General features: G+C 47.3%; 1 protein-coding gene and 1 long non-coding RNA gene across 3 annotated transcripts in view; both read right to left on the bottom strand.

Moving 5' to 3' along the window:
• LOC147031502 (uncharacterized) overlaps positions 1-18,525 on the bottom strand; it is a 566,858-nt gene that overhangs the window by 488,975 nt on the left and 59,358 nt on the right. The gene's annotated exons all lie outside the window — the stretch shown is intronic.
• The window catches only part of ESPL1 (extra spindle pole bodies like 1, separase), a 180,285-nt gene that overhangs the window by 129,515 nt on the left and 32,245 nt on the right, over positions 1-18,525 (bottom strand). For both annotated transcript variants that reach the window (XM_085864220.1, XM_085864211.1), the window contains exons 7-9: positions 13,777-14,019; positions 623-776; positions 348-480 (exon numbers count right to left, since the gene is read on the bottom strand). In XM_085864220.1, the coding sequence (XP_085720346.1) occupies positions 348-480; positions 623-776; positions 13,777-14,019 (530 nt within the window). The remainder of the gene's footprint in view (positions 1-347; positions 481-622; positions 777-13,776; positions 14,020-18,525) is intronic.

The raw sequence follows: 18,525 nt of genomic DNA, 5'->3' as shown, positions 1-18,525 counted from the left end.
CTCCTTTCTCTCATTAAAGCAAGCGGGAATTCCCAAGTCAAAACAGCAGCTGTGCTCCCCCATCATACTATCACCGACCTCACAGAAAGCCATTAGTCACCTGTTCAACTCACAATTTTAAGAGAAAATATTCGGAAATAATAGCAAGAAACTGCGGGACCTCCGCGGTAAAAGCACTGCTTGAGAGAAAGGGTTCTAAAGTGCAATTCAAGCGTTTCTAAATTTATGGCCAGAGTTTCGAAATTGTGGGTGGAGTCAGGCGAACTGTCCAACCAGTGGGTGGAACGAACACCTATGCATGCTCGGCTCCTTTTCTAGTATAGTAGTGGTGAGGATAAAGGACGGACCGTTGGGTGGCAAGAAGCACAGGTTGGAATGGAGTCGTGGATCCTCAATCTGCTTCTCCTCAGCATCGAGATCATTCACATTGTCCAATTCGAGCACAGGAACCTTCTCCTGCACAGAATCTTTTTCCACTGCCTGCCACAAACCAACACGCAGTGACCAAATCACAAGGAAATCCAACAGTACAGTGCCGTACGGTCCAAAATATCAAAAACTCGTTCAACTCGGAATTATGGCAACAATAATGGGAGCAGCAAGTTCTATTCCATCAAATTACCTTAGCAGCTACATCCTCAACATGTACAATGTAGAGCCAGAGATGAGCAATGGCCTTCAAGTCAATCACATGGCCAGGGTTCAAGGCTTTAACATTCTCCTCTTGCAAGCTCTCAAGCAGTCTCAAGACTTCTTCCACACAGTCCAATGCAGTGCTTGGAAAGCATGGTAAGGCAAAAAAAAAAAAAGTCAGGTTTTACTGCACGACAATTACATTGGAGAAATTAATTATTGTGGCATGGCGATGTGAAAACACTCAAGATCATGCACTGACTGTGGCCAAAACAACAACAAAAATCCTGAAAACCAAAATAACTGACTCAGTCATGAGCTGTCCCCAACGCAGCAGGAGACAGGACTTTAGCGTTGCAGTTATGGAAAAAGGACCGCAGGAATCATTCAACACATAAGGAATCCTCAGTTCGATACCTCATTCATAGATGTAGTTGGGTTAGTCAGGTAAACCGCCCACCCCCCGCCAAAACCTCATATCAGAGACAGGAAAAATGCGTGAAGTTAGCAGGTTCCATCCCCGTTGCGATTTGACACTTTCCATCCTTCCCCCATCAATTCAAATATTTTCTCGTCCTTCTCCCCTCACACCTTCCCACAGCACAAACCATACACACATTACATCACAATGACACCACAATCATGTGAGTGCAGCCATATACCCAGACTACATGTCCTGTAACGAAGTAATTGCTGGGTGCGTAGCCAACAACGCGAAAGCAGCACCAGCAGGCTGGCAACACCATTGGGGACGTGACACGCAGGGGTCAAAGTGTGTGGGGTGACACTTGCTCCCTGAAGCCCGACCTTATCCAAGGGCAGAGTGTGCCTTGGTAACCCTTGCTTTCCCCCCAAAAGCCACACCCCAGCCAGCAATAATAAAATCCAGAGCAAACCAGAGCTAAGCACCGATTTGCACACCAAGAACTTGGACATGGAACCAAGATTGCCCGCCTGCCGTTCAAGTTAAGGGACAGGGAAAGAAAAAAAAAATCACACTGGGTCGATGCTCCACAAGCAGATGGCGACACGAGGCTCTTGGCACGCAGCGGCTCCAAACCGATTTACACAATCTGCCTCTCTATATCTAAAGCTCCCTAATTTGTCTACTTGACGCACAAAGAGTACAAGAGAGCTATCAACGATTAACCTCTGTCCCAGCTGGGTGAAGTACTAATACGCACCTCGATCCCTTTCTTCGAAAGCTCGCATCACGTATGCTGCACCGCAACACACACACACACACACACACACACACACACACACACACACACACACACACACACACACACACACACACACACACACACACACACACACACACACACACACACACACACACTTCCTTCCCTCCACCTTTGGACCAATGCAAGACAACCTGCTTGTGTCGTGTGAGCGAGGGCTGTCCCACCCCCATCTACCACCCCCCAAACTTTCTCTCTCCCTCTCTACTTTTCCCAGAGTAGTGGGGCAGATAACAGCAATTTGAGAGGAATCGTGCAAATGATGTTACAAGCATCAAATTAGGCACATTTGTTCTCCAGGGGATTCTAATCAAATCTGCCTGATTGGCCATTTGAAAATCCACATTTTGAAAAATTTGTAAAAAAATAAAAAATAATAAAAAAAAAAAAGTCAAGATCTTGAATCAATGTTGGATGCTGGCCGAGATTGGTGAATGTTTCAGAAACATCATCAAAGACGTTCCAAGTCTGCCATGCAGTTTTCTTCCCTTTACCGTGGAAGGCAGACACGACGTCACATCCAGTGAACGCATGGAAGTATGGGATCCCTCTCGCTTTCTCAGGCCCTATTGCAGAAACTACCTCATGGACCATATCCATAGTGCCTTGGCTCTTTGGCCAAAGGCAATCCACATGTTCTCAAGACCTAGTTCCTGCAAGGATGGCAGTACAGATATTGCTATGACTAGTACGTCCGTGTCAGCCTTAATTATAATGGACTTGCTACCATCCATCGTTGCATCCCTGGCGTGTACAAATATTCGAGTGTCAGCTTCTTCATGACAACATGGAGACAGCATCCAGTGACTTCCTTGTGTTGCTAATGGCATCTTCTCTTTTTGTGACAATGACTGTGCTTGTCGTCTGTGCTTCACACATCTTTTCCGAAAGGAAGTGAAACAGCTCAGTCTTGTTGCTGTCATCTCGAAGAAAGCTTCTCCAGTTACTTGGGGTCTTACTGATTCCTGTCACTCTTCTTCTGATTCCTTGCCCCCTTTTTGACCTTGCCTCGGACATCAGACTTGACTTCTTGTACACATCAAACACTACGTCCACCCTCTCGTACCTGGCACCATAGGATTCCACCTTAGGGATGATGTCTTCTTTAGCATAGTCATCAAATATCTTTGAAGTGCGTGGAGGTAGGGCATTGATAAGTGCTGAGCCATCAATGATGACTGCATCTCCCCTTGGTTCTCTGGCTGTGATGTTCACTTGCGCTTCAAGAATTTCAGCCAGCTGTGACTTCAAATTTTTTTGTAGTTAATTTTTTTTCTTCAAAATTTGGATTTTCAAATGGCCAATCAGGCAGATTTGATCAGAAAGCCCTGCAGAACAGAAATGCCAAATTTGATGCTTTTATCATAATTTGCACGATTTTTCTACTATCTACTACACGAGTGAGTGAGGCACACCTGTGCCATCTTTAGTCAAGTAAGATTGTTTAAGGGGATCTTTCCGTGCCAATGGATCATTATTTTCTATTCTTTGTGATACTGCGCTTGCAAATACTTGCCTTATGAATTGTGCCTGTAAATATGCTTTTGAATCATGAGTCAACTGCCTCAAAATTGCTTAATTGTTCATTAGCACTCTATATCAAACCAATGATGGAAAAAGACAGACAGGACGTTTTCCCCCAGTAATTTGCTCCATTCGGTAGCAGACCTCACACCTTCAGTTTTGCTCAGCCATATGGAATAAGGAGATACAAAGGTGGGAAGTCAAGAGCACGGTTCCCCCATCTGAGTGGGGATAAATCACTGGTAAGATAACACAAGACTGGGAGCAGGCACCCTGCCAGACTTAGCCTCAGACGGTTGCAGAGGGTCTATGGTTACTTAGCAACCTTTGGGGTTGCAGAGTTGTCTGTGGCTTGCAGCTTCAGGGTCGGAGGTCGAGTAACAGGTCCGAGAAACCCCGCGCCCACCACAAAACCAATAATATAACAGAAGACAAATTTCTTATCATGACATTGCTGTGTGAAATCCAGGATCGCTGCTCACCTCGATTCATTTGTTCCTCTTTGCCCCCCCCCCCCATGTGGAATCAACTTTCACATACTCTTCAATCTCATTCTTCCCTCCAAAGGTCGCTAACAGCCTTTGACACATGGTGCCCAAACTTGGTATCAAGAGTGTTCACTCTCCCCAAGAGCGTTTTGCATGACGACCTGCTTCTCCAAAAATGCCCAAACCTCCTCCTCCCACCTAAAAATACATGCAGAGTAAATACATCTATACAGACTAGCTAAATATATCAGAGCTCCATCTTTTTTAACCAATGTAACCCACCCCATCCATCTCCTTTCCACAGATCTCATCTGTTCCCAAGCCTGGTGTTGGCTCAGTGGTTAGGGTGGTGGCTTGGGATCCTCGGGTCCTGAGTTAAAGCCCCGTCGGCCGCTGAAGTAATACACCAGGGGGTTGACTCAGCCTGTCATCCTTCTGAGGTCGGCGAAATGAGTACCAGTTCCAGTGTGTGTACTGGTAGAGGGGCACTACATCAGCGACACAGTTGCACTTCAATAAATGATAGCTACCCCAGCAGCAAAGCTACCATATGACCACCACCACCACCACCACCATCTGTTCCCAAGCTTTTTCCTTCCGTCTCCCACCCCTCTTGTTGTGGGTTATGTGTTCGCCCTCATACGAGCCTCGATGGTGAATACAAATTATTATTTTTTTTAAAAGTAAATTTAATAAATAAAGAAAGAAGACAAATTCGATATTTTCACATCATTCAGCCTTGAATAACCTTGCATTATTTCTCGATGTATGAGGAACGCGTGCAGCTGAATTGCCGATGCACGATGCTAATGGTGTAATTGACACCGGCCTCACAGCCAGAGATTCGCACGCACGCACACAATTTCTGGGGAAACCACTGCTTCGCCATATTCATTAATCTGCACAAGCGTGAAATCGGCACGCTTCACTGCATGTCGCTGCAGAGGCATAGGCATCTTTGACCATGCTTGCTTTGTCTGGGAGTGAGGAAAGGGGGGGAGGGGTGGGAATGGTGGGTGTGGCTTTGTGGGGGTGATTGTGGACGGGTGTTATGGGGAGATGAGGCAATGGTGGAGGGGGGATGGTTGCCCAAATATATACTGTAAATCAGAAGTCAGAACCCAAAACATATATATATATATATATATATATATATATATATATATATATATATATATATATATATATATATATATATATATACATATATACATATATATATATATATATATACATATATATACATATATATATATATATATACACACACAGCCTGGTGTTGGCGCAGTGGTTAGGGCAGCGGCTTGGGATCCAAAAGGTCCTGAGTTCAAGCCCCGTTGGGCCACTGAATTAATACACCAGGGGGTTGACTCAGCCTGTCATCCTTCCGAGGTCGGCAAAATGAGTACCAGTATACTGGGCCGGTGTATACCCCGGTTAAAATAGGTGTACCATATCCCTGTGTCGTAAGAGGCGACCAGGGTTGCGTCAGGAAGGGCATCCGGCGTAAAACATGTGCCAAATCAGTATGCGGATCACACGGATGATCCGCTGTGGCGACCCCTAAAAGGGAGCAGCCGAAAGAAGAAGAAGAAGATATATATATACACACACACACACACACACACACACACACACACACACACACACACACACACACACACACACACACACACACACACACACACACACACACACACACACACACACACACACACACACACACACACACACACACACACACAGAGTAGACTAGGCGCAAGTCGTCACCATCGGGATCGAGAAAAAAAAAGTGACGACTTAGAAATGTGACGACTTGCGCGTATGCGAACATTCATGATGGCAGTGGGGTGAAGGATGAAGTCGCGCGTGGCCTGGACACGTATGTGTGAGAGCCGGCTATTGTTCCAAAACGAAAACACAATCCTCGGGGCATAGGTGGGGGTTCATTGGTGAGTTGGAAAGTGGTCAAGCAAAGATGGAATTCATGAATCAGTTTATCAAAAGTAAAGATAATGAACAACTGTAAGACAACAACTTCGCCTGCTTATTACCATGATGGAATTGACCAACGAACCCCAGAGATTTTTCTGGCAGCATCTGCCAGAAAAGCCCAGTCTCATCGGCATTGTACACATCCCGAGGCTGATACCTTTCCAAGATGTCTTTCAATTTGCCATCCTTCCAGTGGTGCACCACTGCCGAATCCACGCTGCCTGATTCGCCGCACTTCTTGACCTTGCCGATTCCCCACCTCACTTTGAATCTGTCTATCCAGTGCATCGGCAAGGTCTCGGCATCATCATGCCCGAGGTTTGCAGCGAATTTACGTGCCTTCAGCAGCAACATTTCACCGTCAAACCGAATATTTGGCTGAGCCGACATTTGCCGAAACCAGATGATGAGCGAGTCATCGACATCTTCAAACGACACACATTTCACGCGTTTCACACTTACCACCGGCCTCGCGATCTTCTCCACTTGTCCAAACATCGTGCCCTTATTCTTCAAGATATCGTTCAATGTCTGCCGTTTGATGTCCAACTTCTCAGCTATGGCTGTTTTCTTCATCAGTGGGTTTGCCTCGCAAAACTGGATAATGCCATATTTTTCTTGGTAGGTTTTAGTTGTAAGATTACGCTTAGTCGCCATTGTACTGCCTGCAGTGCGATCAACGTGTGTACGCAGTTATAAATAGCCTATCACTGGCGGTGTAAACCAATGAGCGAGCATCACGATTCCATGAAATCGGGATTCTCACGAGGCAGCAGTTCCATGTGACGAGTTAGGAGTGGTAATTTACTTGAGTTTCCATTACGTGGGAACGGACAACATCTGACGACTTAGACGAAGTGAAGACTTAGAGAGGGATGACCCTTTATTCATAGGGACTTAACATGAGATAAATTCGGGACTTTTTGACGCTGCCGACTTTGGCGAAGTGACGAGTTACACGCTGCCGACTTACGCCTAGTCGACTGTGTATATATATATATATATATATATATATATATATATATATATATATATATATATATATATATATATATATATATATATATATATATATATATATTTGCGGGCCATGGGTCGGGTGAGAAGACCACTGGGGGGGGGAGCTATCTCGGCTCCCACCAGACTCCCCGGAATTGTAGGCAATCACACACGGAAATTTCCGTGACACGGCGGGTGGCTTAACCGACCGTGGACGCCAATAACTCAACCACGTGACTTCGGGTCCTCCGTCCAGTGAATCCGGTTACCTAAAAATAACTACGTGATTTAATTACCGGGGAAGGCGCCCTTGGTCTGCCTTGTCCGAACCGGATCACTCCACCGGACCGGATCACTTTACCGGATTGGATGCAGCCGAGCGACACTGCCAAGGACATACCGGCAAAAAGGAACGGATTGTTGGGAATAAAGTCCCGGCTAAGCTAAGATTCAGACCATGCTGGATCAATGAAGGAAAAGACAAAAACGAGCAGGGAACATTTCTAATAATGATTTAATTACAATGGGCGAGGAAAGGTATATATAATATGGAAAGAGAATAGGTTTATCGGTGTGTGATGTGCAGAGATAGGGAAGAAGGGTGTGGTGCGACAATAAACAAGCAACTTATGAAAGCGGATGCAGAACAGACCTAACCCGAAAATGATAACAATCTTCTGCAGGCTTACTTGTATTGACAGGTGCCAGGACACACACACACACACACACACACACACACACACACACACACACACGAAGAGGAATTGAAGCAAGACAGGAGAGGAGTTGAGGCTACGGTCTCTCGGTACCTTTGTATAATTGATATGCGGTACCCGAACGCGCCACCAATACGTTTGGGGGGAATGCTCCGTGGTGCGGTTCCCCCGACAGCTGGCGCGTCAACACGAGCTGCCCGAAGCAAGAGACTAGACTGTGGGCGTGAAGGAGGGGCTTGAGTTGGGAGGGTGGAGTCAGTGTCGTGTGGGCGGAGAAGAGGAGGAGGAGTTCAGCGATGACGACAGAAGGCAGAAGAGGTGATGACGACAGAAAGCGGAGTCGAAGTCCAGCTTGACTGGGAGATGAGACAGGGCAGAGAGAGCGAGCAAACGGCCCCGCTCCGACCTTTATAGGCCCCGCGGCGCAGGGGCCACCGCGAAGCGGTGTCGCCACCCAAATCAGGCGCTCTGATTGGCCCCGACCCCCTTCGGGGCAAGATGACCCCACGCCACAAAAATATATTGCTCCGACCTCACGACATGATACAAATCACCCACACCAAACTCCCCACCATGAATCGCCCTGCAAGAACCCCGAGGTCATGCCCTGACGACTGGCTGGGGGCAGCGTCGGTCCTGCATGCCTGCTCCATGTGCACCAGCGTTGGTCCCGCACACCTGCTCCGTGTGCGCCATGTGGCCCGGGCTGTGCCGCATGCTTCCACCGGATCACGGCTTCGCTAGCCGTGGAGGCGGGGGGACGTTTACCGTCCACGCCCGCCAGCGAGGACCGAAGGTACGATGTTATGGCAAACCCATGCAGACAGTAAAATATGTCCATTTGTGCCCTGCTCTGTATGATAGTGTCGCCAGCGGCGGACGGGTCTGCCTTCGAGCACATTCCGTACAGTGCACATAGATCCGCCATTACACACGTGGCCAGCACTCGTGTTTGCCCGATTCTGCCATCGTGTGCGTGGGGTGAAACCCAATCGATATAATTAGTCCAGAAATGGGTTGAAAGGAATGCGCCACTTGCGCCTTGCACACTAGCATCCCACCGAACGTGGCGTGGTTGTTGTTTTACTATTATCGGCCTCAATTCGTGTTCCATGCAACATGGGCATCATGCTGGGTGTGTTTCCTGTGTTGTGAAAAACACCATCTGTGCAGCCTTTTTAAGAGATATTAATTTGTATGCCTTTTCAATGCAACTGGCCATCTTCCCCAGATCATCAGAAGCTTGAGTGTACAATCTCGAGCTGCTGAGCATACTGTATAACTCACCGCAAACGTTGGGTTGAGGGATCGCTTGAGGATGGGAGCTCTGTGCTGTCGACGCTCATGTGGTGTTCGAGCACCCCTTTCTAAGGTGCTGTTTCTTCCGTCTCCTCAGTACGTGTTCCGTGCTGCGTGGGCGTTGTTTTGAGTGCGTTTCCTGTCCATTGGGTGGAAATTACCGCTGCGCATGCATTTGGCAGGTTGCGTTTTCTACGTAGGGGTGGGGGTGTAATGCCTGCTTGGTCTTTGCTGAGGACCCATCTCACAGCGAAGGGCGCACGTGGCTCAGATTTACCTCAGGAATAATCAGAAAAGAAGAGTAGGAATGACGTTAGAAATGAAATGAAGAAGAAATGATGAGAGCAAACCAAGCTATGAGATCTTTGCAACATGTCCCTGTTGTCCCGCTTGACAAAAGGGAAGGGACTATCTACACGTATATTAATGGAATAACTCTCTTACGGTATGACAGATCTGAGCCTCGTCCTGGTGGAGGTGTTGCTTCTTCATCAAAGACTCTATTCCTCACTCTCCATGCACTGCTCTCACTCCCCCACACCCCCAGGAATACCTCTGGCTTTGGCTTCCCCTCCACTCCCACCTCATGTTTATATGTGTACTGAACCATCCACCAAACAGTGATGACTCCATCTACACCTCACTATCCGAAAACATGGACCATCTTCTATCTTCTCATCCAACCTCTCTCTTCCTCTTATGTGGTGACTTCAATTGTCATCACGCCAGTTGGCTAGTTGTGGGTACCTCTCTCACCTGCCATGGCACCTGAGCAAAAGCTTTCTGCGACTCAATCAGTCAACTTCCCAACCTAGATCTCAACCAATGGTACTCCATCTCTTCTGGATCTGATTTTGACAAATTTCCCTGACAATATCTGCTGCTCTTCCTTCGTTCCAATCGGTTCTTCTGACCACGTCCTTGTCAAAGTGGACATCTCTCTGGCTGTTATCAGAGAACCACCTCACCGCCGTCGAGTCTGGCATTTCACTCAAGCCGACTGGCAGGGTCTCCGAGCAGCCATCAAACTTACAGACTGGTCTCCGATCACTACTTTCTCAAACATCAACTCATCCTGGGAATTCTTTCAAAGAAACTTGCTCTCCCTCATGCACAGATTTATCCCCTCTCGTGTTCAGTTGTCCTACCCTTCCTCCCGCCCTTGGTTTACTGAAGCTTGTGGCGTGGCAGTTGCCTTGAAACAACTTGCCTTTGCCTCATGGAAAGCAAACCCAACTGAGGGCAATCTCAGTTCCTTCTACAAGCTCGGAACAAGTGTGTATATACCCTCAGGAGAGCCATAAAACAACATCTTTCTCATCTCAAGTCTGAACTCTGAAACCTCTCTCCCTCCTCAAAATCCTGGTGGCGTTTAATCAAATCTGTTTCTGGTGTATGTTCCCCCTCCATCCCCTCCCTTACCTCAAATGGCCGCACTGCTGATACCACACGTGATAAAGCTGAATGTCTAAACTCGGTGTTTGCAGCTAAATTTTGTGTCCTAAACCCATCACTTTCTCTACCCACTTTACCCAGTCGCACCCAACTGTTCCTGGACTCTGTATCCTTTTCTCCTGACAAGGTGGAGAGCTTGCTTTCAAACCTCGAGTCAGATTCTGCAACCGGTCCAGACGGTATCAGCCCACGTGTCCTCAAAGCCTGCTCTTCTGCTCTTACTCACCCTCTCTCTGTTCTATTCACCCTCTCATTTGCCCAAGGTCATCTGCTTGGAAATCTGCTAACATCACTGCCTGCATAAAAAAGGTGCAAAAACAGATCCCTGTAACGACAGACCAATCAGCCTTCTCCCAATCATCAGCAAGGTTATGGAATCCATCATCGCTTCAGACATGAAATCCTTCCTCTTCTCCAATGGCTTGATTTCCGATCATCAATTTAGTTTCAGACCAGGTCACTCTACCCTGGATATGCTGCTTCTGCTCTCCCATCAATGGATGGAGGTCCTCAATGCCAGACAGGAAATCCGAGCCGTATCCCTGGACATATCACGTGCTTTTGACACAGTCTGGCACCCTGCACTACTCACCAAACTCTCTTCCCATGGTATTCAAGACCATCTCCACTCATGGCTCGCAGACTTCCTCTCCTGTCGCAGTCAACGTGTGGCCCTAAATGGAGTTCTTTCATCCCCTCTTCCTGTGCTGGCTGGAGTTCCTCAAGGTAGCGTTCTGGGCCCTGTTCTTTTTCTGGTTTTTCATCAATGATCTCTCCGACTCTCTGGAAAATCCTCTATTTCTCTTTGCCGACGACTCCACCCTTTGCCGTACCATCTGTCATCCCTCAGACCGGCAAGCAGCAGCTTCTTCGCTCACTGCAGATCTGGATAAAATCACAAACTGGTCCAACACGTGGAACATGTCTTTCAATCCAGACAAATCTCACACTCTCACTATGTTTCTTTGAAAGGACCGTTTAGAAACCCCCCCCCCATCCACTTTCTCAACAATCCTCTGGAAGAAGTCTTTTCTTTCAAGCTTCTGGGTCTCACTATCTGCCATGACCTTTCCTGGGAAAGTCACATTTCCAACTTCGCTTCAAAAGCCAGTCGCCGACTGGGAATCCTCCGTCGTGCAAAGTCCTTCCTCGGCCCTCTTGAGCTCCTGACCACTTTACAAAGCTTTTGTCCATAGCCTGATGGAGTACTGCTCTCCCCTCTGGGCTGGTGCTCCTGCCTCCCACCTTTCTTGGCTTCACGCTGTCGAAACCAGGGCATTTAAGATCATCAGCATCTCCCGCAATGAAGCTGAGTCTTTGGGCCTCTCACTCAATCACCGCAGGTTGGTCGGTGGTCTTTCCGTCTTCTACAGACTCCTCTCCAGCCTTGCCCTCTCTGCGATTTGTCCCCACCACATTTCCACAGGGCACTCAAGGTCCACCAACAACCCCCTTCTGGTAAAACCACCAAAATCACGAATCACTGCTCATCTTCACTCTTTCATTCCTCTTTTTTCCCGCCTTTGGAATAAACTTCCTCACTCTATTCTTTCCCATTCTTCCCTCCAGGCTTTCAAAACAGCTGTTCACCACCACTTCTTATCTTCCCCCATCCAAATCCTCGATCTTTTCTACCCACGATAATCCACCCAAGCCCACTTCCTTCAATTCCCCTGCTTTCCTTCCTGAAAGTCCCTGTAATGTCCATCTTCTCTTCGCCATGTTCCCCGTCCCATCCCCATCCCTCTCCCTTCCACAGTTCACCTGTGTCTGTTCCCCACTGTTTTGTCCCTTCCACTCCCGCCCCTCTTGTCTCATGCCCCCTTGCTGTGAGTTATGTGTTAGCTCTCATACGAGCCTCGACAAGGTATACCAAAAAAAAAAAAAAAAAAAAAAAAAAAAACTGTCTTGGGACCACCGTATGTTGGATGCATGCTGTTTCGAGAACTGCAAAAATATTATATATAAAAATATATATATATATATATATATATATATATATATATATAAAATTATCAATGAGAGATGGAAGGAAAGGTCAAGAAAAATTTATCAAAAACTGGAATGGAAATTCAAGCTGCCAATCATACAGAGCAGATGTGCCCCGCATACACCGCTTCCATTGGACTTCCCAGCCGGGTTTTTACATGGTATCTTTTAATTATTTTGCCCATATCTCGATTAAATAAGTCAAAGTAACAAACAAAAATTAGCGTTGATGAATGCAGTTATTACAAATGTGTTTTATGTTAGAACACACACACACACACACACACACACACACACACACACACACACACACACACACACACACACACACACACACACACACAGCAGAATTTGCAAAAAGAAAATTTGAAGAAGCAGAAGACATTATGATCATAAATATACATACATACATTTGCTCCATCAAAATAAGATCGACTCGTGTAAAAGCCCGTAATAATGACGGGCGTTTCCGATCAAACTCAACTCTGCCATACGACGACAAACAAATCCAAAGGACAAAATCTCAAGATGGCAGGCGCAAGTCTCCAAGAGCCCCCATTCACATGTGGCCAGGCATACTTGGCAGCTCGCAGAGTGGGAAGCCCCAAAGGAATTTTTATACATTCGAATGAAAACAAAACTCACAATATCCTTTACCATCTTGTTTACCCTGTCTACCCCACCCATCCCTCTCCCTTCCACAGATCTCCTCATGTCTCAACTGCCCACTGATTTTTTTTCCTTCCCTCCCGCTCCTCGTCTCGTCTCCTGCTCCCGTTGTGTGTTTCTGTGCGTTAGCTCTCCATACAAGCCTCGACAGTGTTTACAAAAAAACAGGAAGTTCTTCAGCGATACAAAGTCAGTTGCACTTTATCCTCTGTCGACATTGCAGTTCCTCATTGTCATTGCATTACATGTAATAAAAACAATTTCCTACTGTTCAACACGTTAGGACTTTGCTGCTCTATTTAACCAATGGTTACACAGGTGTGGGTGCATGCGTGTGTGTGTTTTACTAGCTATACCATCTGACCCATGGGGCTCTAAATTGGCATCAAGTGTGTCCATTCCTTATTATGGTTTTGCACTTTGACCTTTCCCCACCCCAACACACCAAGCCTCCCACAACCCCACCAATTTCCATTTTCACTCCTAAACTCAGGTTCACCTGGGCGACCAAGTATCTCCTTCGCTTCACTTTAACCTGCCCCCCATGCACCCTCACCCTCTCCCTGATCCCACGCACTCCCTCCCTCCCCCCCCAAACATACAACAGGTATTTCAGCTAGTCCACAATAAAAAAAAAATGCATGTAGATACAAAATTCTGAAATTCTAAAAAAAAAGAAAAAAAAAAACCACAAAGCATCATCAGCAGCAGATGAAATGTATCAAACCTGCAGAGACAGAAAAGTTATCAAGCATATGGACATACCAATCTGTCTGTGATGAATAGTCACGATAGCAAAGCAGCTGGGTGAACTCGAGTAGGTGATGGACACGATCCAATGGTTGCGAGCATCCTTCAGGAGAGAGCTCCAGGAGGTCACAGATGATATTATAGCGCTCCTGTGCAGTGTCACCACGCTGGGCTTTGCAATGTCGCAATTCAGCTTGAAGTACAGTGAACAAGAAGTCTCGCTTTGGCTCCCTGTGACCTAGAAAATCTGCCAATGTGCTGCAAACCAAAGAAAGATAAACTGCACCATTGGAGAGGCAGAAAAAAAAAATCCCAGAATGGAAAACATTGTAAATTACGGAAGGATGAAAAGAGAAAAGGACAGGAAGGGGTGTTATTCAAGGATAGATATTAAAATTAATTAACCCTCTGAACCCTGAGGTCCTTGGAGAAAAATCCGGCTGTTCGAGTACATGGATGTTTGAATAACGGTTGGTAAAACAGCCTCGAGAGTTGAAAGGGTTCAAAAAACAAAATGGTGATAAAAGAAAACCAGGATCGAGTGTCAAAAAGAAAGTCGCGGGTTATAAATATCGCAGGTTTCGATCAACTTCGTTACGATTTAGTTATTGCAATATTTCATTATTTCATTTCGGCCAATCATGGTTTTTGAGCCGAGTTGAGTTATTATTTGCATCTGCGTGTATGATTAACCTTCCATTACGAGCCTTTTGTTGTTTCTCGTGCACCGTTAACTACAGTAATCAGATCAGTATATGGGAACGAAGCTAAGTAAAATAATGAATCGTCATCGAACAGGAAATGATATTCGGAGATCCTGGAAGACTAGATCTACAAGATCTGGGAGACACACAACAGTTAATAATGGCACCCAAACATAAAACGATGGACGAAATTAGTTATGCCAAAAGGCAGATAAAGGTTCTCACATTGTGCAAACAAATCGAGTTGTTACATAGATTGGCAAAAGGACAAAGTGCGGCATCTGCTGGCTGGCATTATCTATCTATAATTCCAGGTGTGTGTGTGTGTGTGTGTGTGTGTGTGTGTGTGTGTGTGTGTGTGTGTGTGTGTGTGTGTCCGCTGTTTCTCGACAACCTCTGGTCCGATCTAATTGAAACTTGCCAGGTATATTGCTGGGGACCTGAGGATGTGCCTTTTCAAGGTTTGACATTAATCGGACAAGTGCTTCCCAAGTTATGGCCATTTATTTACCAAACCAATGGGAAGACACGTTGTTGCGTGGGCGTGGCCGATGGGGAAGGGAAGCACAGCCACGTTCCCCATTACGGGTTACAACGTACGGGCTTCCGGAGAGTGATGACTTCGTGTATTCTAATAATTTCTCGATTTCTTATGCACATTTATAGATAAACAGAATGGCCCAAGTTATGATCGTTTTCATATTAGACGGTGTATAAATTTCGGGAATATCAGAGTTCTGGTATGCTCCGAACCAGGAAGTAAATTTTTTCTCTTCTCTTCTCTTTTTGTTTTTCCTTGCCACGACATTGCGAAAAGGTAAAATACGTTGGCGCTAATTGAATAATTGGGTATTAAAAATAAATTGCGAATAATATCAAACTTCCGGGTCACGCACGTACGGGCACGTTAGAACGAAGAAACGGCCTGTGTGGTTTATTTATTTTTTTATTTTTTTTAATACGGGCACGTACTAGTGGGATCAATTAATCGACTGTGCGTCAAACACGAGTCAATGCGGTAATATGGGAGAAACCATTGCGGATTTACCTACTTGAGTGGACCGGTGATATGGGAGAAATCTTTGCGGATTTACCAAAGTTTCCACATGGCACCCAGGGCCGAAAGCTCCGATTAAACCATGGCAGACGCCAAAGAGACAGCATTATTTTGGAAGAGGACACGATCTGATACCTTCCTCTCCAAGCAGGAAAGATCTGCTCTGGATAAAGGTGGCAAAGGATCGTTTTTACCCTTCTTCTATGTGGTAATGCGGCAGACGACTTTGTCGTGCTCCTGATGATCGAACAGCCATCGCAAGTTCTAGATCCACATCTTTCTAACCTCCACCCACCACTCTAACAGTATCATTTTCTGGAGCCAAGTCTTGTGTTTTCCATTTATGGCAGAGGACAGTACGAACTAGTACGTAATATTGTTGCGAATTCGCGCCCGCCGGCGTTTCGATCGGCCGCTCGACTCGAATGGCGGCCGCCTCGCCCACCGGAACGGACAATTCTGTCGTGACCCTCTCGGAACAACTCCGGGAGCTAGTCACGGGTGGGGGTTTAACCCCACCACGACCGTGCCAATTGCCCACTCGCGCAGGATAGGGTTGCTCGCCAAATTCGATCTACCGAAGTACCTGCGCGGATGGTCGACCGGTCGATCGTACCTCGCCGCAGGCAGACTCCGGACACGAACCGCCTAAGCGGTCCGTTCCGTGCTATCGGGATAACCGAGCGGTGTTATCGTCGGCCTCCACGGTTCCGATTAATTATCGGGCGTATTAAGCCCACTACGAACCCTTTTTTTTTTTTGTATACCTTGGTCGAGGCTCGTATGAGAGCTAACACACAACTCACAGCAAGGAGGAATGAGACAAGAGGGGCGGGAGTGGAAGGGACAAAACATTGGGGAACAGACACAGGTGAACTGTGGAAGGGAGAGGGATGGGGATGGGACGGGGAACATGGCGAGGAGAAGATGGACATTACAGGGACTTTCAGGAAGGAAAGCAGGAGAATTGAAGGAAGTGGGCTTGGGTGGATTATCGGGGGTAGAAAAGATCGAGGATTTGGATGGGGGAAGATAAGAGGTGGTGGTGAACAGCTGTTTTGAAAGCCTGGAGGGAAGAATGGGAAAGAATAGAGTGATGAAGTTTATTCCAAAGGCGGCAAAATAGAGGAATGACAGAGTGAAGATGAGCAGTCATTCGTGATTTTGGTAGTTTTACCAGAAGGGGGTTGTTGGCGGACCTTGAGCACCCTGTGGAAATGTGGTTGGGACAAATCGCAGAGAGAGCAGGGGGGCAAGGCTGAAGAGGAGTCGGTAGAAGACAGAAAGACCACCGACCAACCTGCGGTGATTGAGTGAGAGGCCCAAAGACTCAGCTTCATTGCGGGAGATGCCAATGATCTTAAAAGCCCTGGTTTCGACAGCGTGAAGTCGAGAAAGGTGGGAGGCAGGAGCACCAGCCCAGAGGGGAGAGCAGTACTCCATCAGGCTACGGACAAAAGCTTTGTAAGTGGTCAGGAGCTCAAGAGGGCCGAGGAAGGACTTTGCACGACGGAGGATTCCCAGTCGGCGACTGGCTTTTGAGGCAAGGTTGGAAATGTGACTTTCCCAGGAAAGGTCATGGCAGATAGTGAGACCCAGAAGCTTGAAAGAAAAGACTTCTTCCAGAGGATTGTTGAGAAAGTGGATGGGGGGGGTTTTGTAAACGGTCCTTTCGAAGAGACATAGTGAGAGTGTGAGATTTGTCTGGATTGAAAGACATGTTCCACGTGTTGGACCAGTTTGTGATTTTATCCAGATATGCAGTGAGCGAAGAAGCTGCTGCTTGCCGGTCTGAGGGATGACAGATGGTACGGCAGAGGGTGGAGTCATCGGCAAAGAGAAATAGAGGATTTTCCAGAGAGTCCGAGAGATCATTGATGAAAACCAGAAAAAGAACAGGGCCCAGAACGCTACCTTGAGGAACTCCAGCCTGCACAGGAAGAGGGGATGAAAAAACTCCATTTAGGGCCACACGTTGACTGCGACAGGAGAGGAAGTCTGCGAGCCAAGAGTGTAGATGGCCTTTATGTGAAGCAGGATGGAGATTCAATAAAGAAAAGACGAAACGAAATGGGAAAACAGTTCACACAATGCACATTTATTACGCGACACACGGAAAGCACACATATACAGCCAAACAGTCAGAATGCACCTATATCAAGAAAACAAAATAAACGACGCAGAATTACAACCGAATACGCGTACACACGGCAACACTAACAGTTCTACTTTACAAGACACGGCGCCACAAGATCCATACAGAAAAAAAAACCCCAAAAAGAAACGGTGACTTCCCTTTGGGCCGTCGAGTCCCTCTCCTACGTCTGGCGACGTGGTCGCGCCTGGCCGCGACTCCGTGCCCTGGCGTGGTAGGCGAGTCCTCTCCGGCGTGCCTCGCACCGGCACGTGTTGGCCGCTCGACGCCACGGACGGAGTTTCCGGCGCTATCCCAGCGCGGATAGAAAGGGGGGGGGGGAAACGTTGTTGCTCGAGGTCACGGTGTGGGGAATGGAAGACGCTCCATCACGCCAGCGGAGTCTCGGGACCACCCCACAAAAGATCAGGCCAGCGGCCACCACGAAGAGAAGAGGATGAGCGAGCCGGAAGACAGGAAAAGGACGAAGAGAGCCAGAGCACCAACCAAAAGCGCTCCGCCCATGTCTGACTTTAATAGCCCGGGGCTCCGCCCTTCACTCCACCCCCGTGTTCGGCCCTGCTTCCCTTCGAGCTTCTTGGAGAAGCTTCTCGAAGGGGGCATGCCCTCACGCTTTCCCTCCACCCCGCTCCGTCCGGGGGCAGAGGGAGTCAGTTTTTTGGCTTGGAGCCAGAGCATTATTCCCCCAAAAAGAGGCCCCCACCTTTTCTCACCTTTGACCTGCATCGCTCTTCAGCCACTCCAAAGCGCAGGGAAGTCAGACGGGAAAAATCCATGCGCCATCGTTGTGCCTTCTTCTTTCCCTCCTTGCGTTCAACGCTTTCCAACGCGGAAACTGTCGTAATGTG

Source organism: Eptatretus burgeri, chromosome 2 (assembly GCF_056783735.1).
Source record: "Eptatretus burgeri isolate ZD-2024b chromosome 2, Ebu_testis_v1, whole genome shotgun sequence".
Taxonomy (NCBI): domain Eukaryota; kingdom Metazoa; phylum Chordata; class Myxini; order Myxiniformes; family Myxinidae; genus Eptatretus; species Eptatretus burgeri.
The sequence above is the reverse complement of the archived record's forward strand: the minus strand, read 5'-3'. Positions and strand labels throughout refer to the sequence as shown.